The sequence below is a fragment of the Lynx rufus genome, unplaced genomic scaffold, assembly GCF_022079265.1.
Source record: "Lynx rufus isolate CCGP_SWC_20201006 ecotype Redwood Valley unplaced genomic scaffold, mLynRuf1.p SCAF_10, whole genome shotgun sequence".
Classification (NCBI taxonomy): Eukaryota; Metazoa; Chordata; class Mammalia; order Carnivora; family Felidae; genus Lynx; species Lynx rufus.
Genome location: NW_025814824.1, coordinates 58257703 through 58276192, shown reverse-complemented (window position 1 = coordinate 58276192; position 18490 = coordinate 58257703). Strand labels below are relative to the sequence as shown.

The following is an 18490-nucleotide window of genomic DNA, read 5'->3' as shown; positions in this document are numbered from 1 at the left end:
TCTCAATCTTGGCTACCTATTCGAATCATCTAGAGAACTTCTAAAGGGGATGCAATTTAACACTCTTCTCAATGGATGCAACCACGCTCAACAAAGACTAAGTGGAAGCCAGTGCAAGGTAATACCCTAAAAAGGTATATTTACAAAGGAAATAAATACATTTTTATTTCTGTACTTACCTTGGGTTTTGCACAGAGACCAAAGTCAATCAGTTTTAATTTATGATATTCATCAAACAACAAATTTTCCTGGGGAAACAAAGATATTTTCATAACTGTATATTGACTTCCTTATATCACATGGTACCTCTAGCCATTTCTAAAAACAGTTTCTAAATGAACAAGATTTTTTTTTTCCACATATAAGACATTTATTTCCGGAGTATTTCCCATAGTAAGTTTTTAAAAATAGAAAGTAAACTTGAGTATTCTGTGGGACTTTATTCAAGGAGTGACACCTTTTGCGGGGGAAATACTTTATACAATATATATATATATATTCAGGACAAAAGCAAACATTATAAAAAGTACAAAAATAAAAAGATACAAACACAATATATTTTGGTTGGAATTTCAGAGATCTTTTTTCCTCTCTTCCCCTTTACCTCAACAGTTATGAATACTTCTGAAGCAGCATACATTGCTGCACTTTTGATTTTTGGTTGTACAGTTAATGAACTTGAGAGTCTGGATGACTGGGGATCATCTATTTGGCCTTCCCATTCTATTGTTTCTTTTTTTTCTTTTTTAGAAAGCAGTTACTTTCTTTTTTTTTTTTAACGTTTATTTATTTTTGAGACAGAGAGAGACAGAGCATGAACAGGGGAGGAGCAGAGAGAGAGCGAGACACAGAATCCGAAACAGGCTCCAGGCTCTGAGCTGTCAGCACAGAGCCCGACGCGGGGCTCGAACTCACGGAACTCACGGACCGTGAGATCATGACCTGAACCGAAGTCGGACGCTTAACCAACCAAGCCACCCAGGCGCCCCTATTGTTTCTTCTTTGATGAATAAAGGTTTTCCTGGAGCTTGGCCAATAAGGTTACAGACATCTTGAGCTTTGCACCACACGTTGGCAATAAGACAGGCCTGCCATCTTAGATATTCAACAGAAGCTGGAGGATGATGCAGATGGAGCTGGCTGATGACAACAGAGCTATCTAGCTTTTCACTAACAAAGTTACAAATATTTTACACTTTTCCAAATTCAGTAAATGTAACGCAGACCTCTGCTTCCATAAAATAAGCACTTTCCACTCTTCTAAAGCCCTCTGTCACAGTTACATTCTCTGCCTGCAGGCCCTGCTGCCGGAGGCTCTGTGTGATGCAGTCCAGGCAGCAGCAAAACCAATAGATAAGATTTAAGATCGTTTATACCAAGCAGCCTGGGAACAACAGAATGAAAATCACTAAAAAAGAATGAAATGACAAGAAGTAAGGAAAGGGAAAGAGGAGGAATGGCAAGAACTATTCTGCTTCCCCTTGAGACACTTCAGCATAAACCATCCCCTCTGTGGTACCCTGAGATTCAACTACAAGCAAACACAACGTGTGCCAAACCAAAAGAATGAGCTCAAATCAGAGGGCTGTGTATAAACAGAGGCAAAAGGAAAGTAACATTGCCATGTTTTGTCAACCAATTCTAGACTCCTGGCCCTAATACCAAGTAACATAAAACCCATGTTCACTACCATCCATGTTAGTCAGAGCCTGCAGACTTAAAAGTATTTGCATTTTTATTCTGTCCTTGAAAATTAGAGACTGTTCATTCCATTGAACTATTCCTTTCTGAGATGTAATGGAATTAAAATTAAAGGAAGATGAGGTCAGGAAAAGAGTATTAAAGGGAAAATACTCAATGACAATATTCTCAAATACTCAAAACTCTTCTTTCCTAGAGATAAAATCCTGAAGTTTATATTCCCCAGTTGATTACAAAGACATTCATAATGTCACCCACAACTGACAAACATACAGAATATCAACAATTAGGTAGATCCAAAAAAGCCTACCGGCAGTCAAAAGAAAAGAAAGAAAAGTGATACATTATGAGTGGAACAAAAAAAGAAGCAAAGCCAAGATAGACCCTAAACAGAAAGAACCTGTAGAACACTAGTAAAAACTGGTAAATGATGTTGAACTCTCAGGTGAGCATCTGTGATAGTCACTTACCGGTTTGAGGTCCCTGTGAGCATAACCCTGGCTGTGCACATAAGCAACTGCAGATACTATCTGACGGAAGACAACTCGGGTCTCCTCCTCGGATAGGCGATCCTGGGAAATTATGTAGTCAAACAGCTCTCCTCCGGGGCAATACTTCAATAACAACAGAGGCATGCAGGTATGATTACTACTGACAAAAATCATTTCAGAGGAATTAAAACAAAAAATTATACTTAACTCAGAGATATCTTTAATTCAACTTATAGGCAAGGGAACCAAGTGAAGAATAGTCCAAAATACACTGTCACCTGTCACGATCAAACAGGTCAATAATTACTCCAGGACACAGAACAACAGCTCTTGGTCTCAAGCAGTTTTATGACCAGTAAGTAGAAGTAGAACCAACTAACACTGTGATTTTTTTTTTAATGTTTATTTTATTTTTGAAAGAGAGAGAGCACGTGCACACGCAGGCAGGGGAGGGGCAGAGAGAAGACAGAGGATCCCAAGCGGGCTCTGCACTGGCAGCACAGAGCCCAAAATGGGGCTCAGACTCATGAACTGTGAGATCATGACCTGAACTAAAGTCAGATGCTTAACAGACTGAGCCACCCAGGCACCCCCTGACACTGTGATTTTTAAGTTCACTCAGGGTTTTATATTTTTATAGCACAGTATTAAAACCCATTCTCATCTTAATGCACTCATATTTAGTGTAGTTCCCTAAAACAAAAACAATTTTAAAAAAGCACAATTTTTTAAAGATTTTTTTAAAGATTTTATTTTTAAGTAATCTCTATACCCAATGTAGGCCTCAAACTCACAACCCCAAGGTTAAGAGTCACATGCTCTACCACCTGAGCCAGCAAGGTGCACCCCAGAAGCAATTACTGCTTTTCCATCCTGAAGACCAGAGATTTTTAGTCTGTACCAGAAGCAGCCCAGTTCTACAGAAGTTCATAAGAAGCTACAGGAGAAGAGGTACCAGAATATTAAGTTCTAAGCTTTCCATCCCGTCTCCAGAGCAACTCTACCTTTCTGTAAACTGGGGTTTCCCTTCAAGATTTCATTTCACCTTAGCAGTACCAATTAAAACCACAGATATCTATAGCTTTTGACCTCATAGTTCCACATTTAGAAAATGTTCCTACAGATATACTCTAACATCAAAAGCAATACTCTTTGGGAGTGCCTGGGTGGCTAAGTCAGTTGAGCGTCAGACTCTTGATTTCAACTCTGGTCATGATCCCAGGGTCACGGGATCAAGTCCTGTGTCAAGCTCCATGCTGAGTGTGGAGCCTGCCTGGGATTCTCTCTTTCTCTTTCTCTCTCTCTCTCTCTCTCTCTCCTCCCCCCCCGTACCCCTCTCCTCTGCTCCCGCCCTCTAAAAATAAAATAAATCTTTAAAAAAGGATACACTTTCAAGATTATCCACTGCAGCAGTATTGTTTTGTAACAAAGCCTGGAAACAACCCAAATATGCTCACACTATTTAAATTCCATTATGAAATGGAATTCTATGCAGCCATAAAAAAAAGGAAGCTCTTTACAAACTGATATGAAACAATCTCCAGTATTAAGTGAAAAAGCAAGATATAAAAGAGTATACATTGATACAGTGACTTGCAAAAAGCATTATGCTGAACAAAAGAAACCAAACACAAAAGAGTACAGACTGTATGATTCTATTTATATCAAGTTCTACAACAGGTAACAATAACCTATGGTGACCAAAATCAAATTATTGGTCACTGAGAAGTACAGTGGGCAGGTAGGGTTATAGAGATTAACTTCAAAGGGTCAGGAGAAAACTTTCGGGCATAACGGATACGTTTCATCCCTAGGCTGGGGTGGGAAGTACATAGATGTCTACCTTTTTCAAACTGTATACCTAATGTGTGCATTTTAGCATATAAAAATTATACCTCAATTTTTTAAATGCTATCCAATAAGATTTATATAAACAGCCTACTTTATATACACAAATAAAGAAATGCAAAATGAAGTGAAACAAAAACATTAAAAACCTCTACAAATATACGCAGATGGTCTCCAAGCTAAAATGTTAACTGCATAAAAAAAAACAAGGTACAGAATATTATAGTAGGCAACCACTTGTGTGACAGAAACTAATAAGCCACCTATGTGTGTATATATATTTATACATACATGAAAACACACAGATGTACATATTCACACACACCTAAAATACATGTAGGGATTTGTATGTAAGTACAGTTGACCTTTGAACAACACAGGGGTTGGCGGTGCTGACCATTCTCACAGTCAAAAATCTGCATGTAACTTTTTTTTTAATTTTAATTCCAGTATAGTTAACATATACGTTACATTAGTTTCAGATGTAGGATGTAGTGATTCAACAATTACAAACACTACTCAGTGCTCATCAGGATAGAGTACTCTTAATCTCTTTCACCTGTTTCACCCAACACCCCCCCCCCCCCCCAACAACCTCCCTTCTGGTAACCATCAGTTTTTCTCTATAGTTAAGAGGGGCACCTGGGTGGTTCAGTCAGTTAAGTGTCTGACTCTTGATTTCAGCTCAGGCCATGATCTCACAGTTTGTGAGTTCAAGCCCTGCATCAAGCTCCATGCTGACAGTGCAGAGCCTGCTTGGGATTCTCTCTCTCCCTCTCTCTCTCTGCCCCTCCCTCGCTTGTTCTTTCCTTCTCTCAAAATAAATAAATCTTTTTAAAAAGTGTTTTTTGGTTTGTCTCTTTTTTGTTCGTTTCTTAAATTCCACATGAGTGAAATCATATGGTATTTGTCTTTCTCTGACTTATTTCACTTAGCATACTCTTTAGATCCATCCAGGTTGTAGCAAATGACAAGATTTCATTTTTTATGGCAGAATAATATTCCACAGTGTGTGTGCGCGTGTGGTGTATGTGTGTGTACATACACATACCATATATTCTTTATCCATTCGTCTATCAATGGACACTTGGGCTGCTTCCATAATTTGACTACTATAAATAATGCTGTAAAATAGGGGTGCATATATCTTTTTGAATTAGTGTTTTCATATTCTTACGGTAAGTACCCAATAGTGGAATTACTGGATCATATGGTAGTTCTATTTTTAAATTTTTTATATATGCATATAACTTTTGACTCCCTGAAATTTAACTATTAAAAGCCTACTGTTGACAGGAAGCCTTACCAATAACATAAACAGTCAATTAATACATATTTTATATGTTACATGTATTATACACTATATTCTTATAATAAAGCAAGCTGGAAAAAAGAAACACATAATGAAGACAAAATACATTTACAATACCATACTGAAAAAAAATCTGTGTATAAGTGGACTCTTATAAATGAGGTTCCAGAGAGATCCCTTGGTCCCTCTTACCGTTAAGGACACAGCAAGAAGGTGCCAGCTATGGATCAGGAAGAAGGCCCTCACCTGACCATGCCAGCCCCTTAATTTTGGAATTCCCAGCTTTCAGAACTATGAGAAATAAATTTCTGTTGTTCATAAGCTACTCAGTCTGTGATATTTGTTATAGCAGCCCAAGTGGACTAAGACAGAAACCAAATACCTTTCAGTCTCTAAACCATACTACTAACCTCAAGAACCATGAATATTTTGTTGGCTGTCTCCAGCACATGGTAGAGTTGACATATATGCTGATGTCTCAAGTTCTTCAAGGCCTCAATCTCTGTTTTGATCCGGGGCAAATCACTCTGTGACAAAACACAGTACATGAGCAATAAACCTATTTTGGAAGTGCTCCAAGCACCAATAACAAAAGCTTTAATACTGAGTAGCAAAAGCAACCAATAGCCAAATTGTTCAACAGCACAGAAAAATACAACAAAAATTATCTGTGTGTACATAAAGAAAGGCCTTGAGGGTTTTATGAAAGACAGTTTGATGTGGGTGAATAATACAATGTCCAGAAAAATCAAAACAGTCTCAGAACCCCTTAGGTTAGCATTCCAGGGGGGTGCCTGGATGGCTCAGTCAGTTAAGCTTCCAACTCTTGATCCTGGCTCAGGTCATGATCTCTCAGTTTGTGAGATTAAGCCCTGATTTGGGCTCTGTGCTGGCAAGTGTGGGACCTACGTGGGATTCTCTCTTTCTTTCTCTCTGTTACCTCCCTGGCTTATGCGCACACACTCTCAAAATAAATGAATACATAAACTTAAAAAAAAATTGAAGGAGAGCCTGAATTGTCAGTTGACGGATTAGAAATAATTTCTGATTAGGTCACTATATTTTGGCATATAATTTGGAAGTAGTTCAAAGAATTGAGGGACACTGCTGTACTAGAACTCCTCACATTCTCTCTGACTTATTTATTCATGTTAATCAACACTTACATCCTTAAAAATAAAAAATAAGAAAAAAATAAAAGTAAATAGATATGAACACTTGATGTTAAATTCTGTCTCATTCCAACAAGGGAGTCCAAAAAAAGTCCTATGTGTCTAATTAAAAAATCTTACTTTATTAAAATCTTCACTAAATTAAAAAATGTTACTTTTTACGTTTGATAATTACTAACATTTATAAAATGTTTGTGTTGTTTTACTCAGTGGTACACTACTAATAATTATAATGCTAACTCAATCCACAAGAAAAAAAATGTTTAACACTCAGATTTTTGGTTAGAGAAAAAAATAATTTTTTTACTGTTTTCTAATTTATCTTCAAAAAAAAAAGAAACAGTGGTGCCTAGGTTGCTCAGTCAGTTAGGTTAAGTGTCAGACTTCCGCTCAGGTCATGATCTCGCAGTATTTGGGTCTGAGCCTTGCATTAGGCTCTGTGCTGACAGCTTGGAGCCTGGAGCCTGCTTCGTATTCTGTCTCCCTGTCTGTCTCTCTCTCTCTGCCCCTCCCCTGCTCACACTCTCTCTCAAAGACAAATAACATTAAAAAAAAATTTTTTTTAAACAAAAAGAAGAAACAGCCACAGATATATACAAAGAGACTAGTAAATTCTCAGCAGGAGACCAAAACTAAGAAACCAAATGATATGAGCAACAATAAAAAAATTAGAAACAAAAGACCACTCAGGGTGACTTCAAACACTAGAAAGGGTTTAATAGGCCCAAAAGACCATCAAAAGAGACCCATCTTCCCTTAATATAAAAACAATAAACTTTATGTACATTAAAACCAAAACCACATATTGAATGAGCTGTTTCAGGAGGTAACAATCAGCCCAGTCCTGGAAACACCCATGTATATGAGCAAGAGGCTGATTACAAAAAGGACTTAATGATATAACTTCGAACGTCAATTTGAATAAAATTCTAGAACTCACATCTATCTATCATAAAAGAGATCAACACTTAGTAAGGGGATCGTGAGAAGGTACAGGAGATATTAATATCCAGAAACACCTGTAATAATATGAAACATCTGTAGGAAAATGGACTACACAGACCAGATATGTACCATGGCCTGGCATTAAAATTAAGGACAAAGTAACCCCTTCCCCAGATTACTTTTTAAAACCAGAGATTTATACATAACTTGCAATCTAAAAAACAAGCCCAACAAGCTATAGAAAGATCATTCTAATGAAAGTAGTAACGAGAACATAGAGCAAATTCAGGTTTTAATTTACAAAACTGATCTATAGACATTTTTTAAATAATTTTAACTTACCCCTAGTGCATTTTTATCCATGATTTTTATAGCTACCATTTCTCCAGTGAGGATATGGCAGGCAAGTTTGACCTTTGCAAAGCCACCTAAGTATAGAAAAATGTGTTACGAAGAGATAAGCAAGAGTAACCTAAAATCATCATCAGAGCAACCTGAGGACTCAGGCACAAATACCTCTCCACATGCTTTTATTTTATTTTTTTTAAGATTTTATTTTTAAGTAATTTCTACACCCAACATGGGGCTCAAACTGAACCCGAGATCAAAAGTTGCATGCTCTGAGCCAGCCAAGTGCCCCTCCATATGCTTCTAAAAAGCTCTATCAATCCATATTTTCCTGGAAGTTTGTGGCTCTTTCTTCCTGTCGCTTCCAAAGCACTAGCCATGACTTTAACCTCTCCTCATCCAATGTCTAGCTGAAGATTTTTACCATGATAGAATCTTTAACTTTGTAATGAAGAAGTAGGAAAACAGAATTCACTGTTTAGAAATTTGCTTTACAAGTAACATTGCAAATAAATTTGCTTTATAATTAAAACTGCTACAACACAATATAAAGTTGTTGAGATAAAAGACAATGGAAAACATCTACTGTTTTAAAACTGGATCAGGGGCGCCTGGGTGGCTTGGTCGGTTAAGCGTCGGACTTTGGCTCAGGTCATGATCTCACGGTCTGTGAGTTCGAGCCCCGTGTCGGGCTCTGTGCTGACAGCTCAGAGCCTGAAGCCTGTTTCAGATTCTGTGTCCCCCTCTCTCTCTGCCCCTCCCCTGTTCACACTCTGTCTCTCTCTGTCTCAAAAATAAATAAACGTTAAAAAAAAAATTAAAAAAAATAAATAAAACTGAATCAAAAGGATATGATTTTTCAAAACTGGATCAAATGCTAGATAAATGTCTACACTTTGGTATCTAAAAGAAACTGCCAACTTCATATTTTGAAAAAGAAGCTCCTGGGGCACCCAGGTAGCTCAGTCAGTTAAGCATCTGACTTTGGCTCAGGTCATGATTTCACAGTTTGTGAGTTCAAGCCCCATGTTGGGCTCTCTGCTGTTAGCATAGAGCCTGCTTCATATCCTCTGACCCCCTCTCTCTGCCCCTCGCCCCCCTCTCAAAAATAAATAAACATTAAAAATAAATAAATAAAAAGAAGCTCTGGTGGTCACTGCTATGGTCTTCCCCATCTCAGTAAATGGCAACTCAACATTTTCCAAAAACCTGAAAGCCATCCTTAGCCCTTCTCTTTTGTCTCCCACTACATACCCAACCCATTAACAAATCCCACTGGCTCTGTCTTCAAAATACATCAGTCGTTACCTTGGGGGAAAACAGACAGGTATTGACTAGAAATCTGTCTTGATCGGAGCATGGAACATATAGGTGGACGTGTTTGTAAAACTCCATCAAGTGGCGACTGAGTGGCTCTGTTGGTTAAGCATCCAATTCTGATTTTGGCTCAGGTCATGATCCCACGATTTGTGAGACTGAGTCCCCCAGCACAGAGCCTGCTTGGGATTCTCTCTCTCCCTCTCTTTCTCCCCTCCACTGTGCGCACACACACATGGTCTCTCACTCTCTCTCAAAATAAACAAACATTAAAAAAAAAACTCCAGGGGCACCTGGGTGGCTCAGTCGGTTAAGCGTCCGACTTCAGCTCAGGTCACAATCTCACGGTCCGTGAGTTCGAGCCCCGTGTCGGGCTCTGTGCTGACTGCTCAGAGCCTGGAGCCTGTTCTGATTCTGTGTCTCCCTCTCTCTCTGACCCTCCCCCGTTCATGCTCTGTTTCTCTCTGTCTCAAAAATAAATAAACGTTAAAAAAAATTAAAAAACAAAAAACTCCATCAAGACTAATGCACTTTGCATATTTTACCGTTATACCTCAATAAATTAAAACACACATACGTACAGAATCACACCCCTTTCACTACCTTCACTGCTATCACCCTCATCCAAGTCACCATATTCTCTACCATCACTCACCTGAATTAATGCAATAATCTCTTAACATATCTGTGCTTCTACCCCTGCCTTTCCCAGCTAATCTTTTCACAGCCAAGCAGCTAGAGTAACCCTTAAAAACAAAGGTCAGGGGTGCCTGGTTGGCTCAGTTGGTTAAGCGTCTGACTTTGGCTCACGTCATGATCTCACAGTCCATGAGTGTGAGCCCTGCATCGGGCTCTGTGCTGATAGCTCAGAGCCTAGAGCCTGCTTTGGCTTCTGTGTCTCCCTCTCTCTCTGCCCCTCCCTCACTCACACTATCTCTGTCTCAAAAATAAAATTAAAACATAAAAAAATTTTTAAAATAAGAAAAAAGCAGAAACAAAAGTCAGATAGATCATTCCTTGGCTCAAAACTCTCCGGTGACTTTTATTCTAAATAAAATGACCTACAAGGCCCCTGCTACTATTCTCCTCTCTTGCTCTGCTTTTTCTTTCTAAAGTAAGTTGAAGAATTTTAAAACTACACAGGTTAAACTGAAAAGCTCATGACTGCCCAAATGCACTATTATTCCCAAATAGTTGATCTGTCCTCTGCCTCCAGGAAAAAAAAAAAGATTACCTGTCCCAACAGTTTCATATAATTCATAGTATTTGAGAAGTTCATCATAATCTTTCATAGTCCTCCTGGAAGTTTCTATAAAATTACAAAAGGAACCTGTAAGACAGAAATAGTACATGACCGAAAAAGGAACTACTATGAGATTACCTTATAAGTGCAAATATAAATAAGTCTTGGGCATATAAATAATACCAAAAAAAACCTGATTTACTATATGGTAAAAAACAAACAAACAAACAAACAAAAAACCTGGATTCCTATCTCATACCACACATAAAAATCAATTCTAGATCAAGCAAAGACTTATATATGCAAGATAAACTTTAAAAAATTTTTAAAGAATATTGTCATGATTTCAGGACAGAAGAGAATCTTTTAAATAAAGTGTTAATCATAAAAAAAAATGTTAAAATTAAGAACTTTTGCCCATTTAAAGACATCCTTAAAAAAAAAGAAAATCATAAATGTGAGAAAATATTTGTAACACTTATAAACAATGGGTTTCTATCCAGAACATACTATATACAATATAGAAGGCAACCCAAAAGAAAAAATAAGCAAATGAAATAAAAAGCATTTCATAAAGAAACACAAAGGACCAATAAAAACACGAAAAAACATTCAATTTTATTAGTTATCAGGGAAATGCAAGTTAAGATTCCAATGATATACAATTAAAATAATATATGAGATACATATTTTATTGCTATGCTCAACTTATGTATGTTACATATACAGTTGATCCTCGAACAATGCAGGGGTAAAGGGTACCAACTCCCTTGCAGAGTTGAAAATCCGCATATAATTTTTGACTACCCTAAAACTTAACTACGAACAGCCTACTGTTGACAGGAAGCCCTATCAATAACAGAGTTAATTAGCTCATATTTTGTATTTCATATGCATTATATACTATATTCTCACAATAAAGTAGGCTAGAAAAAAGAAAATTTATTAAGAAAATCATAAGGAAGGGACATGTGGGTGGCTTAGTCAGTTAAGTGTCCAACTCTTGATTTTGGCTCAGGTCATGATCTCAAGGTTCGTGGGATCAAGCCCCATGTGGAGCTCTGCGCCCTGTGTGGAACACAGAGCCTGCATGAGATTCATTCATTCTCTCTCTCTCTCTCTCTCTCTCTCTCTCTCTCTCCCCCCCCCCCACCTCCTGCTCACATGCACTGCACTGTCTCTCTCTCAAAATAAATAAACTTAAAAAAAAAAAAAAGAAAATCATAAAGAAGAGAAAATACGTTTACAGTATTGTACCCTATTTACCAAAAAAAAAAATCCATGTATAAGTGGATTCACACATTTCAAAATCATGTTGTTCAGGGTCAGCTATACTTTCAAGCATGTAACAAAAAATATATAAAAATTAGTTGTAAAAACATCTTTGGTAGATATTGTTTGATTTTGTCTTCCTGCATTTTAAAATAAGGTAGAATTTAAAAAAAAAAAACCAAGGACAAGTAGGGCCCTATTGTGTACATGACTGCATAAGGTCACACTCTTATCAGTTTTGTCTTATTTGTGGAAGATATGCTCTTAGTTGATTTTAACTAGAGATTAGCAGTATCTGATAGAAGTGCTACTGCAATCAGACTGTCAACCCTGAATTTTTGTTTATTCATTTATCATACAGATGTGTTTACTGAGCACCTATGCTGTGCCAGACCTGCGCTTTGCACTAAGCCTTAAAATGCAGAAGGAAAGAAAGGTGGTTCCTGCCCTCATGAATCTCGCATTCTAGCGGAAAAGACAGTAAGCAAATAATTAAAATTTGTCATAAGTACTGGGAAAGAAATAAGCAACAATGGTGAGAATGGGTTGCTGAGACGGTAATATTTAAGTCAAGATCCGATTCAAAGGATGAAAAGTGAGAAAAAGAAAATCAGCCCTCAGGCAATCAAATTGCAGGTGGTTAAAATAATAATCCTTTCTTACATTGATTGCTGTTTTCTCATCCATGACATCCTCCCACCTCTTGCTTCCTAAGATACCCATGTGCTGAAATGCCCCAGCTCTTTGACAGTATCCATTCTAAAACGGGTTCTTGCTTCCCTAATCCTTTCTTAAAATCACCACCATAAACTCAGATCCTAGAAGGCCCTTCTCAATTCCTAGTAAGTATGGTTTCTCTTGCTGCAGCAAGCTTACTACACCTAATATTTTTTACTACAGATGTGTTCTTAGTGGTTTTGGTCGATAGACCTTAACAGGAGTCATTAGCCCAAAAAGAATGAGAAGATGAGCACTGGGAAAAGAGGGAATTTTAGGTGCAAAGATTCCAGGGGAAAAAAAAAAAGTTGACATGTACTGAACTGAAACTGCTTTTAGGGGTACCAGCAAATGGAAATGCAGATTTGGAGCAGGGACAATGGGTTAGCCACATGAAAAAAAAAAGAATACTGGCTCTCTCTCTCACACCACACACAAAATCAGTTACAGTTAGTACAAAGACTTAAAAGTGAAAGACAAATCTTTAAAATGCAGACAGCTAAGGTCTTGTCCACACCAGACCTATATCTAGGAGTGGGAAAAGGCAGAAAGAAACAGAAAAGTAAGAATTAAAAGAATACCGCTTCATAGAAGCCAAGAAGGAAGAAAAAGGTAAAACAGTAAAAGATAATTTCTAGGAAGCAGATTTCTAAAATTTTCTAAAAGTGGGCATTTATATATAGGTCAAGTCCTAGGACATGAGTTTTGGTGTTGCAAAGTGGAGCTTTCATTATGAGTAGACATGGGGTGAAAGATCTCTGAACCTACAGAGAAATGGTTTCTTTAAGGGACTCTCCTTTCCGGAGGGTGGTATGGAAGGACAGGACTAGGGATTTCACCTTGGGAGGAGATGCCCTGACACCCCTTAGAAAGCCAAGCAGGAATCAGAAGGCCCAGGAAAGCGGAGATCACTGAGTCAGGCACCAAGAATGTCCCATCTAGGCCAGCACAGCACACCAGGACTCTAAAGTTCACAAAGGGGTTTGAAGCCAATGCCCAGCTAGAGATGAAATCCTCCCTTTGCCTGGCCTCACCCCTATGCACAAATCTCCCTTGGTGACTTAGCAGTGGAGTAGCTGTGACAGAATAGGGTTCAGGATCCTCAGACCCATTCTCGCTAACATTTCAAAAAATTAAGTGAGTACATGCATATCCAACTGGGACTTGGGAAGCAAGTTCCACCTGGAAACTTCATTACTGTCTCTCAGTAGTGAACACCTGGTATTGGCGCTCATTTCTAGAACCAGATAGTCTCCCTTCACCGACAGGCAGACCTCTAGCAAGCCACCGAAGGCTCAGATTGATGGGTGGCCAGCACCATGTTCACTACCTTCACATTCTCTGTTCTTCGTCCTGTCTCATCCAGAGCTGAGTGGCCAGCATGTTACTAAGCCTTAATAACAGTCATGACTTTGGAAGATCTAGAATGCACGTTCAACCTCAGAAGTGTGGTAAGTTTATAAAAGAAAAGGAGAGGGGTGATTGGGTGGCTCATTTGGTTGAGCGTCCAACTTCAGCTCAGGTCATGATCTCATGGTTGCCAAGTTCGAGCCCCACGTCCCACATTGGGCTCTGTGCTGACAGCTCAGAGCCTGGAGCCTGCTTTGGATTCTGTGTGTGTCTCTCTCTCTGCCCCTCCCCCGCTCATGCTCGCTTGCTGTCTCTGTCTCAAAAATAAAATAAACATTAAAAAAAATTTTAGAAAAGGAGGTCCTTAACACAGTGAGGATGGGCATCTTCTTAAATCAAAGTAGAGAAAAAACTGAATGAAATAATCAAAAAAAGCCCAGGAGCCTCAAAGGATATTTTTTCAAAGATCCTTTTAAATCTCCTTTTAAAATGCATAAAGCACTCTGATTCCATGAATCATTTTACTTAGAGATAAAAGATAAATTATGGTCAGTGAGTATAAAGCCTTCAAAAATTTGGTCAGTGAACAGAATGCTCTAGCAGAAGCTCTGGAAGGGAAATTCAAACTCAAGGAAAAACAACAGCCTTAAAAAAAAAAGTTTTAATTTCAATGTCAAAGCTATTATAGCAAGAAAGATAAAGATCATGGGCAAAAGACATTCTGATCCAATAAAGAGTAGCCATTTCCTAGGAAGAGACGGCACTGGACCAACTTAATAAGCAGACTGAATTTTTAATCTAGCTGAACCTGCATGAATGGGGTAGGGCAACAGAAGAAGCAACGTCAGGCCACAGTAAAGTTGGGGATATACAAAGGAACTTTTTTTTAGTTTATTTATTCATTTTGAGAGAGAGACAGAGAGCACAAGCAGGGGAGGGGCAGAGATTAAGAGAGACAGAATCCCAAGCAGGCTCTGCACCATTAGCAGAGAGCCAGGCTCAAACTCACAAACCACAAGATCATGACCTGAGCTGAGATCAAGAGTCAAAGCCACCCATGTGCCCCCACAATGGAACAGTTCTACTTCCACTGGAGTGGCAAGTTACTTCAGGCAAGGAGATATCACAGTGGTCATATTTATTCTCACTGGCACCTAAGGCACAGGATAAAATATATCCTTAACAGCAGTACTAATTAAGAAATCTTTTAAAGAGTATTTGTCAGCGGGGCAAAGATGGGAATGAAGTGGAACCACCCCAAAAAGGCAGGAAACATAGGAACTAAGAAATTTCAAAACAGGCAACAACAGCAGTAAAGGTATAGTCAACATAAAAAAATCTTTGGGCTCCTGGGGTGCCTGGACTGGCTCAGTCAGTGAAGCATGTGACTCCTGATCTCACAGTTGTGAATCTGAGCCCCACAGTGGGTGTAGAGATTACTTAAAAATAAAATCTTTAAAAAAAAAAAGAAAGGAAAGAAAAAGAAAGGAAATCTTTGGGATCTTCATGAGGGAGAGGACAAAGAGCAGATTAGAAATGGGGGAAGGTCAGGCTATAAATCTGTTTACAAAGTTGCCTGCTATAAAAGTAGACAATCAGGTTCATTAGAGAGCAAAGCCCAACTAATACTGGGTATTGAGAACACATGGGTTAAAGAGGAAACACAAAAGAGACATTTCAAAGCCTAAAGACAAAGAAATGGAAATGGGCAAAAGCTTCACAAAATATAAGAATCCTACTTGCCACCACTGCCTATATCTAAATTCCATATAAAGGACTGGGCGATTCCAATTGCCACGCTCAAAAGGAGAAAATCATTTGTATGATGTTGAAAGTCACATCCCCCGATGAGGAATATAAGAATTCACCATTAACTTTTCTTAATAGATTTCTCCCAAGTGAGTTTTGAACTTCCAGGTCATGGCCTCGAGTCAACTAGCAGAGATCAACTTGTGCCAATTTAAGATGGAACCACGCACCTTCTCTTTCTCTTTCCTTTTTATCTACTCCCCCCACCCTCCTATTACACCATGCCTTTGGATGAGTAATACAAACGTGGGCCTAAATTATATCTACTGAATCCAGGGATCATCATTTTTGCTGCTTTTGGAAGAAAACTGGTGTTTGCGTTGCAAACTGCTTTAATGACAACAGATTTTACTTGGTTTTCAAATTTTGTGGATGTGGAGCTGGTTGCAAATATTCTTTTTTTTTTTTTGAAGCACTATTAACTTTATTTTTTTTAATATATGAAATTTATTGTCAAATTGGTTTCCATACAACACCCAGTGCTCATCCCAAAAGGTGCCCTCTTCAATACCCATCACCCACCCTCCCCTCCCTCCCACCCCCCATCAACCCTCAGTTTGTTCTCAGTTTTTAACAGTCTCTTATGCTTTGGCTCTCTCCCACTCTAACCTCTTTTTTTTTTTGTTCCTTCCCCTCCCCCATGGGTTCCTGTTAAGTTTCTCAGGATCCACATAAGAGTGAAACCATATGGTATCTGTCTTTCTCTGTATGGCTTATTTCACTTAGCATCACACTCTCCAGTTCCATCCACGTTGCTACAAAAGGCCATATTTCATTTTTTCTCATTGCCACGTAGTTGGTTGCAAATATTCTTAAGTGCCCTGTTTATCCTCAAAAGTTTGGAAATATACAACACAAGAAGAACAGGGCCGGAGGAACCCAATTCTGTAGCTGCTTAAAGGAGATGTATGATCAATGTGGAAGGCAGCCTCTCACCTGTGGATAATGAAGAAAACTAGACTCCAATCAGTTACCTGAACGTCCTCTGAGTGTGACTAAATAGAACTGGGGGCATAAACAATTGGGATGTTGCACTTCCCTGAGGAAACAAGCACTGCTTAGATAATAGGTTTATTATTAAATTTTATAGAAGAGCAACAAATTAGGGGCAATTTCCTACTAATAGTATTATTTGGGCTATGCTATTACTTGCTGGGTAATACGTTTACTTCATCTATGAGCTTGGTAAGATACTGATGCTGAAGATCTTTCAAATGAGAAGTAGAATACCGAATAGCTTATAATGTGGCCTTGTAATTGATACCTTTAACATCCTGTCTTGCTCCCTTGCATTGGCTTCTGAGAGCACCAACGAAGAGGCATTCATTCCTAAAGACGTTCAGGGACTCATTTGCCCATCTGGTGGGTCCACAGTAGATACGGAGGAAAGATAGATCCACTGGTGAAACAAGCCCGTGAGGGTGTAGTAAAGGAGTTTCTGATTTCTCCCAAACAACACAGTAAACAGAAACCAAAATATGAACAAAAAAGGGGAAACTGGCTTCTAAGCAAAACTCCAGGTACCTCTGAAACCCACCGCCACTTTACCCCGTTCCACCACCAAAGAGAAATACCAAAGGTAAAGCTCAAGTACGATTATTCATCCAAGGTGCTTGCTTGGGACGCTCGCCTCTAGGAGTTTCCCTTTTTCCCACCGGTTTCTTGGTGGTGCTGCTCCTTGTACTGCTTTGGCAGTCAGGGCATATCCCTTTTTGCGTGAGCCTCTTAAGCCACTACTTTGGGAAGGCGAAGGAAGAGGAAGGATTTGGACTCTGAAAAGGGGGTGGTAACACACAACACATTTCCTTTTGAACTGCACTGCCCCAGTAAACTGGGTTGTACGAACAGAATTAATTTGGAACCCTTCCTTCAACCTCTTTTCGCGGAGACAGGGTCACGGAAACGTGGCAGGCATGGAAATTCACAACTCTCGCAGTCTCCTGAGCGGCAAACGCTTTGCCTGCACCTCAGTAACCCTGAGGTAGGTAGGATCATTACCCCCACTCACAAAGGAGAAAACTGGGGCGTCGGAAAGGCTGACTATATCAACCGGGAAGTGGGTTCGCAAGGTGGGGTTCCGGGGAAATTCTCCAGTCTCCGGAGAGCCAAGAACAAGCCGGGCTCGCGCCGCCACTCCCCCACGCCGCGCATAGCTCCGACCCTGGCCCTCATCTACGGCGGGACACACTGACCTGAGGGGCAGAGGGGTGGAGAGCCGGGGGGGCGGGGCCGGGTAGAAGCACACAGGAGGCGGCCAGCCGTCCCGAGCGAAGCAGCGAGCGACCAGAGCCCCTAGTAAGCTTTGGAATCGTCTGGTTCTGGCCGCTTCCGCCCGCCAAGGAAATCAAAACTCCCGGGCCGGAAGGGGCGGGGCGGGACGCGGCGGGGGCGCGCGCGGCGCCGGGAGCGGGTGAGACGGGGACGCGCAGGCGCGCTCTAACCGGGACCGGAAGGGCTGGGCAGGGAACCGGGCGGCCAGTTTTTCTCGGGCTAGGCGAGGCCCTGTGACGTGACGTGTTGGTCTTCAGACGGGGTACGCCTTCACCGGAGGGTATGTAAAGAGTCTGCAGGGGGCGTGGACGTACAAAGTTTCCACATAATTCTACCTTCTTACGCCCTGCTTCCTAAAATTGATCTGCAGAGAAGTCGCTGGTCTTAATGGTTCTCATTTCGTCCTCCCCTTGCCTAGTGGCCCTTCTCTCACCCATCAAATACTAGTATACTCTCACCGCTCCAAATCACACTAAAAGGTATTGCCACCAGGTGTAAAACCCTCAGGGGCCAAATTAATTGTCCTTTAGGTTATTAAGGGTACCAAAATCACTAACCCAGCATCACACTGGAAATCTTTCTTATACAGTTCACTATCTGGTCATTATTTATGTGATTTTCATTGCTGTATGAATTACAATGGTAATGGTAACTCTATCTGGAAGAAAAAATTAAAAATTATAGCCACAGGAAA

The 18490-nt window shown here is 39.8% G+C and overlaps 1 protein-coding gene and 1 pseudogene across 1 annotated transcript in view; both read right to left on the bottom strand.

Moving 5' to 3' along the window:
- MELK (maternal embryonic leucine zipper kinase) overlaps window positions 1-17817 on the bottom strand; it is a 98953-nt gene extending 81136 nt beyond the window's left edge. Inside the window, exons 1-6 of the mRNA XM_047066346.1 lie at window positions 17718-17817; window positions 10369-10464; window positions 7812-7897; window positions 5763-5879; window positions 2172-2315; window positions 180-248 (exon numbers count right to left, since the gene is read on the bottom strand). Coding sequence (XP_046922302.1) covers window positions 180-248; window positions 2172-2315; window positions 5763-5879; window positions 7812-7897; window positions 10369-10426 — 474 coding nt within the window. The 5' untranslated portion in view covers window positions 10427-10464; window positions 17718-17817. The remainder of the gene's footprint in view (window positions 1-179; window positions 249-2171; window positions 2316-5762; window positions 5880-7811; window positions 7898-10368; window positions 10465-17717) is intronic.
- Window positions 296-1343, bottom strand: LOC124502570 (interleukin-1 receptor-associated kinase 1-binding protein 1-like; annotated as a pseudogene).
- Window positions 17818-18490: the final 673 nt, after the last annotated feature.